General features: G+C 35.7%; 1 protein-coding gene across 6 annotated transcripts in view; it reads left to right on the forward strand.

Moving 5' to 3' along the window:
* LOC111512334 (uncharacterized) overlaps positions 1-14,496 on the forward strand; it is a 236,630-nt gene that overhangs the window by 96,223 nt on the left and 125,911 nt on the right. For 2 of the 6 annotated variants that reach the window (XM_074180665.1, XM_074180664.1), the window contains exons 1-2: positions 4,908-5,194; positions 5,253-5,342. The exons of 2 other annotated variants lie outside the window; for them this stretch is intronic. In XM_074180665.1, the coding sequence (XP_074036766.1) occupies positions 5,112-5,194; positions 5,253-5,342 (173 nt within the window). In that variant the 5' untranslated portion in view covers positions 4,908-5,111. Of the gene's footprint in view, positions 1-4,907; positions 5,195-5,252; positions 5,343-14,496 lie in introns of those variants that run through there. 2 more of the 6 variants (XM_074180667.1, XR_012466889.1) reach the window with 2 other exon arrangements.

The raw sequence follows: 14,496 nt of genomic DNA on the forward strand, positions 1-14,496 counted from the left end.
TCGTAACACGTATTTCACTGTACAGTAGTTTTCTTACAGTAAACTATTACTTGAATATACAGGGCTATTCAAATTCGTTTCTGTACATGGGGATCTCTTAAACGATAAAAGATAGAGTGTCGGTTAAATCGTGGCAAAGTTGTGGATTTTAGAGACCTATTCAATGATGTAAAGATATCCAATGCAGCTCTTTTGGTTCTGGAGATATACAGGAAAAACTGAAAAATCTCAAATTATATTTTTGCCTATATCTTCTTTTTTCGCAGACATATTAAAAGTCTGTCCACATTTTACTATTGGCACTTGATGTGGGCTAGCAGAATATGTTCATAAATTTTTTATACAGAGTGTCATCTGACTTTGGTCACCCTCATCTTTGAATTTTTAAATACGGACATGTATTTTTTGTTGAGGTTTTTGGATCGTAGACGTTCACTTCATACTGAAAAATTAAATTAAATTTTATGTTTCGGTAATATTCGATTATAATTGTGTGAATTATTCCCTTTTAAATTACGGCCCTGGAAATTGGTTGACTGAATTGAATAACAACATAATAACAACTTCCACGTCTCCTGATGTATCGTAGAGTTTTTCGAGAGTTTTTTTCATTTTTAGGTACCCATTCATTTTTTTTTTTCCAATGCTCTGAGCGTTTTCTACAATGAACTTAGAATAAGAAAACCTTTTATGATTATTCGAAACATATCTACATCAAAAATATATTGTATGTGTTTTAATAAGCAGAAAAAAAATGATAGCAATAATAACACTATAATTGTAATGAAAATTGAAATGGAGTAATTTATATAGGTACCCAAAAAAATTATTGGCGCAATAAATGTTCGAATTGGAGTCCCTCCATTACGAGACATTTTCAATATGTCTGCGAATAAAGAAGATATAGACAAAAAAATATTTGTGATTTTTTGGTTTTTCTTGTATACCTCCAGAACCAAAAAAGCTATATTCGATTTCTTTACATCATTGAATAGGACTCTGAAATCCACAACTTTGCCAAGATTTAACCGACACTCTGTCTCTTATTATTTACGAGATCCCCATGTACAGGAACAAATTTGAATAGCCCTGTATAATGATTGAATTATCAATTCAATTTTTCATTAGATATATGGATATTTTGTGCCTGTGTATCTCCATATTCTCCAGAAGATCAAGTTCAAAACCTTTCTTCTGGAAAGAAAAAGTTTTGAATTCATGATCGAACTCATGTCCCTCTATAAGGAGGTGTGTAGCACCTCCAGAGGAGTACGATCATGAACACCGTAATACGAGATTATTCATATTAGAATTATGGAAACATTGTGATATCCGTCTAGAAAAATCTCATGGTTGATCTTGACAGTAAATTTTCAGTCGTAAATAAAGTTCATTTTTCGAAATAAAAATTTGGGTCATTCAAAAATAATGAATGTTAATTTATTTATATGCGACCAACGAATTCAACAAACATTTTTATATGGATCATAAATAAAACTTGAGCTTTTTGTTAGAAAAATGACATCTTTGGGATAAGATGGCACTCAATAATGAATATTTTCAAATTATCAGTTGTTTGAATGATGAATATTTTCAAATTATTAGTTGTTTGAATAGTTTCTGTATGTTTCAATGTCATGTGTATCTCTATATTTCAATAAATATTCATATTACTGTGTCGTGGTTTATACTGACCTATAGAGAATTGTATACTCTATATATTAAAACATCAATCAGGCATTTGCCACTGATAATTTTAATGAACGCACGGTTTGATGTTGGATGTAAAGACCCTGTTGGAGACTAACTTTTAACAGACAGTGCGTGGAATGACCGAAGAACTAGGCGTCAGCTCCCATGTGGTTTCTAATGGTTCAAAACATTTTGAAAAGGTTAACACGCTCAAAAAGTGGGTGCCCTACGATTCGAATGATCGACGGAAATCGTCATGTTTCGAAGTCTGTTTTTCTTCGCTGATACGCAACCAAAACGATCCAAACCATCACAGCAGAGATCTATTATGAGAAAATCGACAAAGTGTATCAGCAGCAGCCAGTACTAGTCAACAAAAGCGACAACGCCCGTCGACACGTTCCACAAATAAACGAATTGAGCGTCGAAGTTCTACCTCACCAAATATACTCCCCAGACCTCTTGATAACCATTATATTCTCAAACACTTCGATTACTTCCCTACCGGTAGAACCTTCGCCAATCAGGACCAGGCAAAAACGGCATTCGTCAACTTCATCGTACACAAGCATCAAATTTTCTTAGTGAGGGAATTAATCGAAGTAGGTCGGTAGGTAGGTCTAAAGTGAGTGGATCTATTCGACCCTCCACCGCAACCCATAAGGGTTCATTGTGGCTCACACCTATTCACACTCGGCCAAATGAACTCAGCTTCTTAATGAAGCTGATTAGTTCGTATGATGAGTGGTCTTTCAGGTCAGATGGTGAGAGTTCGGATCTGCCGAACTTAAAGAATATGATTCGGTCCCTAGCGGGGCAAGCACAAAGTATATGCTCTGCCGTTTCATGATTTTCCAGACAGAGGCGACACATATTGTCTTCCGACAGTCCAAGTTTCTGCATGTGATGATTCAAATGACAGTGACCTGTAAGAAGGCCTGTTAGACATCGTAGTTCATCCCTACTGTAGTCCAACAACTGTTTGGAATCAAGCTTCGAAGGGTGAATAAACGCCTTGGAGTGAGCCAATCTTGGAAGATTCTGCCAGAAGTCCATAACTCTTCTTGCTATCCAGGTGTTCAGTGTTTGTTTGGCAAAGCCCAAAGCGATGCCAATGACAGGTTCTGGTCCAATGAAGCCGCCTGCAGCACCCTCCTTTGCAAGAGAGTCAGCAGCTTCATTTCCTTCCAGGCCAGTATGGCCAGGAATCCAGACCAGAGACAATCTGTTAAGTCTTCCTATCGAGGAGAGTCTTTTTCGGCATTTTGCTACCAATTTAGACGTTGCTCGGTAGGAGCTAAGAGCTTCCAACGCCGCTAGATTGTCCAAGAATACTTTTATTGACTTGTGAGTGAGGTTGGATTCATCCAATCCCTCCGCAAAAAATTCAATAGCGTAAATTTTCGCTTGAAATACAGTCGCTAAGTTCCTAGGCAGGTAGATAACTCTGTCCTGGGTCTGCGACTGAAAATATCTGCACCACAACCGGAAGGTGTTTTTGATCCACCTGTGAACCAACAACTAACTGCTCTTTATAAGGCAGTTCGTACTTGACAGTTGGAGGCATAAAGTCAAGGTCATTTCCAGAATGCTGTGACTTCCAATGTCAACCAACAGTCTGTTGCACTCTGCATTGAATTGATTTGTGCAATTGGCAATGTGCACAAGTCTGTATGCATACCATCTAGCCTCTCTTTCCAGAAAAATGTGTAGAAGAGGTAGATCTAGAAGGATCTCCATGGCCGCTGACGATGTGGTACTGATGGCACCACTGATAGCCAGACAAGCCTGTCTCTGTAAGCCAGAGAGCTTCGCTTGGGCCGTTTTCTGTAAAGCCTTCGGCCACCAAGCAATTGCACCATAAGTGATCATTGGTCTGACAATCATCACATATATTCAATGGATTTGTTTGGTACCTAAACCCCAAGTTTTCCACAAACCCTTCGACATGTCCATAGAGACAGTCTGGTTTTGTGTAAAACTTTTTCCTAGTGATCCTTCCAAGTGAGTCTTTTATCAATGACAATGCCAAGATATTTCACCTCCGTTCCAAATGGAATGACCACACCATTGAGGGAAAGTAGCGTTTGATCGCCCAATTTCCACAGTTTTGCTGGGGTTCACAGACATCTGCTTCCTCAGGCACCAACTGTGAACAACGTCCAATGTGCTTTGGAGAATATTACAAGATACCCTTCCCGACGTGGACCTTGCCAGGATGACAATAAAATTACGAAACTTTGCCCTGGAAATGTTCAGAAACAACAATGAACCGCTACTAAAGACAGACAAAACCAGGAATGAAACATGTAGACGTAACTATTGCCGAACTGGATATCTTGGGGTAAAGATAATGTCACTACGTCCACATAGTTGTCACTTTTTATCGATTATAATAAATGTAAAACAGATTCTATTAATCTGAAAAAAATGCGAATGGTATTCTATACTTTCAGCAATACTTAGTGTCGCCGAACACATGGGCTTTGTTTCATATTAAATTCATCATTACTTTCACAGGTGACGCATTCTATAGAAAGTGATTTACAGCGCTTTAACGTGAACATTGTGATTCTACAGGAAGTTAGCATGTGAATCATACGTATACATTTCCGTTACATCAAAAATCATCAAAAATCTAAGTATTTTGTGTTCTAGAATGATAAAATAACTGTTTTTCCGTTAACCAGCTGTCGACCCCTTATGAACGACAACTCTCAAAAGTCGAAACTTGTGCGAACTGAGGACTAACGAGAAATTTCCCTTCAATGTGTGATTCCTAGCACGGGTTCGACGAAAGGAAGTGAAAAATCGATCGTCCGGCCTCGCGGCTTGAACCACCAGTTCACACAGCGGTCGATTAAGTAATTGGAGCAGAGCACTCACGTCAACCCAACCGGCTACCGTCCCATTGAACATATCAGTCATCCAAATAGAAGCTGATCTTAGCTAGAGAAACTATTGGGAAAAGCTGCACGCAAAAATGCAAAACAACCAACAGTGCGTAATCGCAATTTCGAAGTAGGGGATATGGTTTTATTAAGAGCAAATACAACCTCTTCCACAGTAAATTCCGAAACAAAGAAATTTTCATTACTTTTTAAGGGTCCATACAAAATAAAGAAAAAAATTAGCACCGCAACTTTTGTACTGGACAGAATCGAGACTCCCCAAGAACGCGGAACTTTTCATGAATTGAATCGTACAGAGTGTTATTCCCTAATCAACACTCTAGTACGATCGGGGTGCATGTCGTAGTATACGAAAGAATCCTGTGCTATTTATCGCCAGATGGTACTAGTTGACCGTCTGCGAAATAATTAGTCGCAATTCAGCATTGGCGACTAATAAGGTTTTTGTTGTTTTCCTTTTTATTTGACCTTTCGTTTTTTATTTCAAACTTTATTCTGTGAATTTCGATGCCGGCACACCAAGCTGACAGCCTTTGGGATAAAATTTATTTGTTAAATATTGCAAAGCGAAGTTTTCTTCCTGGTGTTAGGTAAGTGATAATTGTGGTCTTTAAAATGAATGCATTACTGAAAGTAGTAAATTTTTAGTATTTTGGAGTCGTTATGTTATCGAAAATCAGTAATAAACTGGGGCATTCTGAGAAACCATTACTATGAGACTGAAAAATGTATTACAAGGTGGGTTAGTTAGATATCCTGCTCTTGAGGAAGCAACTAATCACTTTGTGGCTGTACTAATAAATCTGTGGCTGTACTAGGTCTACTAGGTTTGATAATAGAATCAATACTTGGAGGACTGAGAAAGTCTTACTTTTTACCCGATGTTACAGGAAGGATAGTGGGTGCCTTTTAGTCGGAATTCATCTTTTTTGTTGACTTCAGGTCATAGTCTTTGGTAACTTCATGGTGCATCAATGACAAACGGCAGAGCTGCGCATTACCGTGACAAGGTTTTCTGTGATGAGAGGAATCCCATTACTCAAAGGCCCATTACTCAAAGGTTCCATTCATAGCACTGATTGGCCTAGATATCCTTTTGGCTCGGAGGTATGGGTATCATTTAAGAGAGATCTCACTCGATAAGGACATTCCAATGTCCCAGCAGAAGAGTGACGTATTTCAGAAGTACTACAGTTGCTCACGGTATTGATCAGTTTTCGAAATTGAATTCTAACATTTGGAAACGGGCCCCATTGTGGAGTAAATTGATCAATGAAATTCTATGGAATAAATATAATCTGAAACTATCCAAATCATAACTGAGTTTCCACATACGGATAAGCATGCATTTTGTCAATGAAGTTTCAGGAAACTTTTGATGCAAAGAGCAGATGTTATTTTGGGTAGTCTTCAATTGAAAATGGAAATTGGTTGATAAATTGAATTCATCCAGAATGTTGTTTTCCTTACTTTGCTCTACTGTAACTGCCTAGAGTGCTGAGATCAAAAGTGAAAAAGTCTATTGGGAAATATGAGAAAGAATCATCATTCGTGAATACGTTCAACATATACCATGTAATTATCTGTATTGCTACATTATCCGCAATTTACGATTCTACCTAATGCTTGTAGGGATATTGAAGTCGTTATGGCACCCGTGGAATGAAGTAATGCAATGTCTTTTCCAGCTTAAGACTAATTGATACCATTACATCAAAATATATTAGAATTATGATTCAGCGCCAATGGTTAACTTTATCTTATCTGCATGTTTCTTTGAATAGCGAAAATGTGACCCTCATTATGATAGCATAAATGTCAACAAAGAAGTCTATTCAATACTCCTCATAGAATACTACTGATTACCCAATCGATAGACGACTAATAACAGTATCAGGAAGGCGCTGTGAAATTGGTATCTTGATTTTTATACATCAGTTTCAACAACGATAACAATTCCTGAAAATATTTCAGATCGCTCGACTATCGATTCTCATGAAAACCCACCCAGAAATAATAGTCTTTTCTTAAAATATATTTTGCTAGTGAGTTTGATGAGGCCTAAACAATTAGTGAGGCCTGGATTAGTGAGTGAAGCTATATACTTGGGAATAGTCAACATAATTTTGTATGCATCAAGACTGTAGATTCTCGGGTGGGTCAAATATGTCAAAGAAACTATTGAGCAGTTTCAAATTATCAGGAATGAAAATCATTTCTAGGAAACTCTTCAATTCTGCACACAAGTTAGTTTTGCACACAAAATCCATACACTCAAATCATCAACAATCAATATCCCAAACTCTTCAAGTTATACAGATATAAAAAGATGGAAGCACATGAAAAGTATCTTGCTCCGAAAGTCTCGATACTTAACAAGTAGAATTTGGAACTCCTGGCATGAAATGGATTTATTGAAAACACGACAAAAGTGCTGTGTCTCGATGCGCGCAATGAATTGCGGTGTCTGCGACAGTCAATAGAGTTTTTCGTTTGATAACGTAGCGCTTTTGAAGCAGCTCTCTCAAACTGGTTTAACCAGTGATTTTGTCGTCATGAATGGCAACGTTTCTTCAAAATTGTTCCATTTTCAAACTGACGACGTAGTAAAACAGTTTTTTTGTTCATACAATTATTATTTTCAAAAATGTAAGACATTTCTAGAAATGACCTCTTAACTGAGATAGATTCAGTGGTTAATACTTTCATTGAGTTATAATCCATATGGTGGTCAAACTTATTCACATGGTCTGCTAAAGAGCATCTTTCTGGATGTAATCTACAGTCACTTTTGTGCGAAGTAATTCTAGCACCTAATGATCCTGAAGTTTGGCCAACATATATCTTATCACATAATTGACACGGAACACTATACACAGCATTCACTTGGTTTATTGAAGGGACCTTGTCTTTGACTTTGCTATGGATTGATTTAATGGTAAGTACCGTTTTATTGGCTATTTTAATGTTAGGTGAATTTTGAAAGATAGTTTGGGAGTGATTTCCTTGATAAAAGGTAAGGATGTAAAAATGAATTGGGCTGGAGCATCACCAGTTATATTGTCATTGACAGGGAGGGTTAAATTGGAAGTTAAATTATAGTTTTCCAGAGATGTTGGTGTACTGAACAAAATATTATTCACCAAACGAATTGAATAAGAATTTTCTATGAAAAGATTTGCAAGAATTTTAAGATTTTTATTATGGAAGCTTATATCTGAGATTTTTAGCACTCTATTTTTCAGTTGCTTGACCAAGTTTGAATGTTTATGATACGATAGATACAATAGTTTATATATCTATCTATATATATATATATATATATATATATATATATATATATATATATATATATATATATATATATATATATATACAGGGTGTTTCAGAATTCGACGGACAAACTTATACCACGTCATTCCTCTTGCAAAATGATGAAAAATGAGGTAGGACATGTGTGTCTGGAAATGAGCCGTTTCAGAAATACAGGGCGTTGAAGTTGCAAAATAAAAAGACCCTTTTCGTCGTAGCTTCCGGACTAAAAGGAATAAATTAATGAAACTCAGCAAATCGATTACGAGCTAGAATGTGCTTCCTCCAGTGGTATGTTTGCTTCAGTATCAGTAGCCAGTGGCGTTCCAGCGGGGTAATAGCTTATATTTCCCTCCTTATTTTTTACGCCACTGACTTTATATCCACAACCGTCTTTTTTTTTGAATTCATTGATCAATTTTACGTAGAAACCAAATGAACATTCACTATGAAAAAACCAGTAGTTTTCGAGAAAAATTGAGTTGAACTGATACGTACATTCTTATATGGGAATAATCGATTAAAATAATCGAAATTCCAAAACCAAAATTATTTGAACTCTTTTATGATTTTACCAATAATTTAGCGCTTGCAAGTGATGGTAATTATTGTGAGTTTTCTATCATCGTACCAATTTTTGTTATGTTTAGCATATTGTAATGACAAATCATAACTCTTGAGGCCTATTTTCGTGCTTGTCAATAGATTTCATTGTTGAAATGTTTTCATTGTTCTCAGATCTTCGAGTGACTTTGTGATCTGAAAAAAAGTGATCCCAAATAAAATTTGCGATCATTCGGAATTTCGACTGAGTTAGGCTCCAATAATCCTAAAATAACACCATTATTCTGGATTTTGGGAAAATTATTTTTTGTTCACAATTATCCTGTCTTTCCCATTCGTGAAATCACACTTCTCTTTGTAGAATCGTAAATATCTTGAAGAATATTCATTAATAAGAAAATGAAAAACATTCTCAAAGTATACAGTGTTTTCAAATTTTCACAGATGAAGCCGAAAAACAAAATTTTACCAGTAGACTCTAATTATACGCCTGAAAAAAAGAAATGTATTTGGAAGAAGTCAATTTATTTGAATAACCATCTGATAAGATCTTCGCTAACTCTAGTCAGTAAATGAACTTTTTTAAATAAATGAAGAAATGGAAGTTGTCTATTTACAGCTAATTACATAACTCTTAGTTGGATGTCGGTACTCATAATTCATCTTTGAGTAGAAATATCATGTTCAAAATATACCTTCTCTACACATATTTTAGATAATGTGATAAGAAACAATACTGTTGAAATTCTAGAACAGTGAGTCATAAACACGAATTTCTTTTTGAAATTTACATTGAAAATTCAAATGTGCTTTTGAATAATAATGAGAACATCTGATGAATAATCAATAGGGTAATTGTTCGAAATTTTTTCCGTCAACACTTATACACGATCTGCAACGGCGCAACATAGAAAATCGCACTTTTTCAAATGATTCTAAATTTTTGGCAATCGTTATCGATGCAGCTTGAATGCGGGCGACTAATTCTTCTTGGCTTTTTGGTTCTGTTTCATAAACCAGGGACTTCATATGACCCCAAAGAAAATAGTCAACAGGATTCAAATCTGGTGATCTGGCAGGCCATTTGTGGGGTCCACCTCGACCAATCCAATTGTCACCGAATTTCCGATTTAGGTACTCTCTAGCAGCTAACGAAAAATGAACAGAAGCATCGTCGTGCTGAAACCACATTCCATTCCGGATATTCAGAGGAACATCTCCTAACAATTCAGGCAATACTTCTCCCAAGAAAGTGCTATAATTGTCCCCATTCAACTTATCTGGTAAAAGATAAGGACCAACTAAACGGTTTTCTACTATTCCTGCCCAAACATTCAATGAAAATTTTGTTTGATGGCCATGAGGATGAATAGCAAAAGGATTTTCCTCGGCCCAAATATGGCTATTGCGAGAATTGAAAATACCTTCCCTTGTGAATTTTGCCTCATCAGTGTATAATACTTGCTTGATAAATTCCGGATTATTTCTCCACATACTTAAAAACCATCGAGAAAATTCAATTCGATCTGGATAGTCCTCTGGTTTCAGTGCCTGAACTTTTCTCAGTCGATATGGGTATAACTGCTGTTCATGCAAAGTCCTCCAAACAGATGATGAAGACACATGCAGCACTCTAGCTATAGATCTACTACTTTCAGACGGATGTTCAGCAGCATAGTTCAATATCTCCTCTTCTGTGATATAATTTCTTACAGTTCTCTGTATACCTGCATTCCTTCTGGTAATTAAAAAACTTCCTGTTTCCCTGAGTCTTCTGTCCACGTTTTCGAACGTTTTCATATTAGGAATTCTATTTCTTCCAGGAAAATTTTCACGATACATTCTTTGTGCCAACCTTCCATTTCGTCCCGATTTTCCATAAATAAGGTGCATGTCCGCTAACTCTTCGAATGTAAAATTCATTTTTATTATACGAAATACACAATCAAACACTTTCTGACAGCTACGTTAACTTGGAAGTGTCATACGAATCTCATTTCATTTCCACACCCCCCTAACAAAGTTATTGTTGTCAATGAATAAAGTAATCCTCATTGCTTAGGTGGATCAAAGATTGTTATAAGTCACGTGAATGTATTCTGAAACTATTCAACCAGTGGCTGAAGAACTCGAGAATATCGGTACAGTTATCTAACAAAACTATAATAGATATGCCCAGGAAACATTGTAGATGGCTAAGGTTGAAACAAGTAATGGTATTTTGGTTAATCGATAAAACTTGGATTTTTACCCAGTGAGAGAAGATAATTCGATAAAACATTCTGAGTTCAGTTTTGCCAACTATTCGTAATTGTCTTTGAAAATCGTTTGGATGGAACATTTTATTAAAAAATAAATCTCGAGGTAAAGCCTGGTAGAAAATCCGCAATATGTTGCCGAAGTGAATAATTTTTCAAGCACACAATGAATGGTAGAATGATGAAAGAGTTCAAATAATTTCGGTTTTGGAATTTCGATTATTTTACTCGATTATTAATATTCCCATATGAGAATGCACCTATCAGTTCAACTTAATTTTTCTCGAAAAATACTGGTTTTTTCATAGTGAATGTTTATTTGGTTTTTACGTAAAATTGATCAAGGAATTCAAAAAAAGACGGTTGTGGATATAAAGTCAGTGGCGTAAAAAATAAGGGGGGAAATATAAGCTATCACCCCGCTGGAACGCCACTGGCTACTGATACTGAAGCAAACATACCACTGGAGGAAGCACATTCTAGCTCGTAATCGATTTGCTGAGTTTCATTAATTTATTCCTTTTAGTCCGGGAGCTACTACGAAAAGGGTCTTTTTATTTTGCAACTTCAACGCCCTGTATTTCTGAAACGGCTCATTTCCGGACACACATGTCCTACCTCATTTTCCATCATTTTGCAAGAGGAATGACGTGATATAAGTTTGTCCGTCGAATTCTGAAACACCCTGTATATATATCACTGGAGTTTCATCTCAATACCAAACCTTTATTTTTACCACCTTGACACGTGTTTCAAGATTAAAACATTTAGTTAGAAATTTCGCTCGAATGAAGAGGTCATTGCTGAAACTGAGGTCTATTTTTGGACAAAAGATACATCGTTCTACAAAAGTGATATTTTGAGCGGCGATGGAATGATTGTGTGGCTCTTGATGGAGATTACTATGATGAATAAAGCCAATTTTGAACAAAAACTACACGTTTTCTTGATTAGGCACGGAAATTTTCAGCCCATATTATTTGGGGATAACAAAAGGAAGAATCATAATAAGTATACATTTTACTTTGTATTCGGTATATACAAATAGAAAATTGCTCACTATCCAATATTTATCGATGGTGATAGGTACTGGTAACTAAAATGAAGAAAAATGTCGGGTTCATAGAGGAAAAATCGTTTAACTGAATAATTTCCTGAGGGTAGATGAAGCTTCAGGTTCTGAAACCGAATTCCATATTAGATTACGAATTAGCTGGGATGAAGTACATCTGGATACTCTGAGAGAAACAGTGTTTCTCACCAGCTTAACTGAACATTTTGGAACTAATGAATGTAGATTCAGTGCTTGTGTCAAACGTAGTCGAGATAATTTGATCTTGTTAGTTACACCGCGACACATCATGGATGTTTGCTTGTTAGGAACTAGTGCGATCTAATTCTATTCTCCACAAATCCAGGGCGTTATTGTTCCGTCTTGTAGGAAGAATATCTATTGAAATCCAATTATGTAACAAAATATTTTATGGGGAATTCGAATAATACTGAAAATCTACGAAGATATTGGGGAAATGTAGGGAATTTGTATTTCTCAAAATAATGTAGGATATTCGTTTATGAACGTTCGTCAATGACCAATCTAGTGGTTTCAGAAATATCACAATTGGTCCAATAAAATATAGTGACATTTCTCACTTTCACGGTGAGACTCGTTAACGTAACTTACAAGTTACTAAGAAAAAAATAATAAAAGTTACTCAGAAGAAAAAAGAAAAAAACATACAACATTAACATAAGTCATTAGCGTTTGTTTTATTGTTCAACTTGATATGTTATCTCGAATTACATATGAGTTGAGCAAACAATTAGAGATTCTTGATTTTTTTTAAAATAATTCGATATTTAGACTCTTCATATTAGTTAGAATGGAATTATAGATAGGTAAAACTTGATACGAAAAAGACCGTCTGAATATGTCAGTTCGATGAGAGCGTGGAGTAACAGTTCCTTTGTACCTAATGTTAATGTTGTGGACATCTTCTCGGAATGAGATTTTATTGAAGTAGATAAGGAAAATAACTGGATTCAGTAACTCATCCTATAATGTGAAGTATTCAAAAAACTTGCGTCTAATTGATTGTTTTGCTCAAACGAAGAAAACATATGACAACATTCACAAATATTTTCGGGTGGGATGAAATGTCGAATAAAAGAAATATCACTAAGTATGTTTTGTCCATATGTGAATGAGAAATTAATTTCCAGATTTGTTCGATTGATGTCCTATTTATCATGTAGAAATTCATATTGTATTTACGTTAAATAAAATAACTTTGAGAAAGGCTCTTAGATCCAAAATGCAACGAGTCCAATGGAGCTTTCAGACGAAGAACGGGAGCCGCCACGTCTCAGGAGATGAGAGCTCTCACGTCTCCTGCTGCTCGAGCCGGAGAGCCACGCCCCTTCCTCTTCCCTAGTTATATCAAAATGTATCGTAATATTTCATTAAAGTCTCGCTTCATCCCGTTTTTGGTTGATTGGATGTATCCAAAACATTCTTGATCTTTGGCGTTTCTGTCGTAGAAGTTTATGTCGACGGTAGAGAAGGAATATGCCTACAGCAAGCGTGCGATCCTTTCTACGAATGAGCTTAAGGAGCCAGGAACAAAAAAGGCTCTCGGTGTGAATTGGCGGTAGGTAGGAGTGATGAACGCTCCAGTATGGGAGTGAGATACATGAAGCCCCCGTGTGAAAGTGTCCTTACTCTACAATCATTTGTCCTCAACAATGAATATTTTATAGTTTATTGTTGTTTATTCATTCCATCAATTTTTGCGCTTCAACGTACAAATGAACGTAAAAACTGTATTATGTGAGATTTTGTGGAAATTGTGTGACCTCAACTATGGCAAAAATATTCCAAAAAAATGCATAGTATGAACAGATTGAGCCTCGATAAAAACAGTAGATTTGATAAGGATGGTACGAATGTTGAGAGTAATATTTATATTGGTGGAGTGAATTGTGGCATATGTTGGTTTTTAGTATGACGTTATTGACGTACAGGAGAATAAAGAACATGAAATATACTGAAAGAATATAACAGAAAATATTTCTTGTGGAGTTTTGGATGAATAATCAAATAAGCAGAGAAAAATCATGAGGAAAATAATAATTACACCATTATTATATAATATTATAGACTCTTGAAAGATATATTAACAGAAACAAAAAATATACAGAAGTAGGTAGGATATATGGATATCAGAAAATCTTCTTCTGTTCGTAATTTCACAAAAGAAAAATTTAAAAAATCAAATCAAAGTCACTAACTTCATGATAATGGATTGAAATATTCACGCATACTTTATTTCACTACGTCATTCAGTGATGGTATGACCATTTTCTCATAGAGATCAGCATAAGAATGAGTCATGTCCTATTGAAATTGTTTTCGTTCATACTACACCTTCTTCACACGCATGTATAGTGGTAGAGGTCCAGCAAAACTCGTCTTGTATAAAGCCACGTGGGAGTTGTTTTGTGATTCCTAGGTATATATCAGTTTTTGTCTTATCATAGCATTCGTTATTGTTCATAGAAGATTTTGATAGACTGAAGGAAACAGGACTTATTTAATACAAAATATCATTTTGAATCCGTTTGTTTGCAGTTATTGTCCACATATTTTGGATTAATAGAATTTGTTGCAATTCGGAGTGGAGAAATGCAGAATGGCTGATTATTTGAATGGAATTCGTGGAAATGAAAGTTTCTTTCATCAATTATTTTCTATTGTG

Source organism: Leptinotarsa decemlineata, unplaced genomic scaffold, assembly GCF_025532065.1.
Source record: "Leptinotarsa decemlineata unplaced genomic scaffold, Ldec_3_MD MMD2_tig00026299_RagTag_RagTag, whole genome shotgun sequence".
Taxonomy (NCBI): domain Eukaryota; kingdom Metazoa; phylum Arthropoda; class Insecta; order Coleoptera; family Chrysomelidae; genus Leptinotarsa; species Leptinotarsa decemlineata.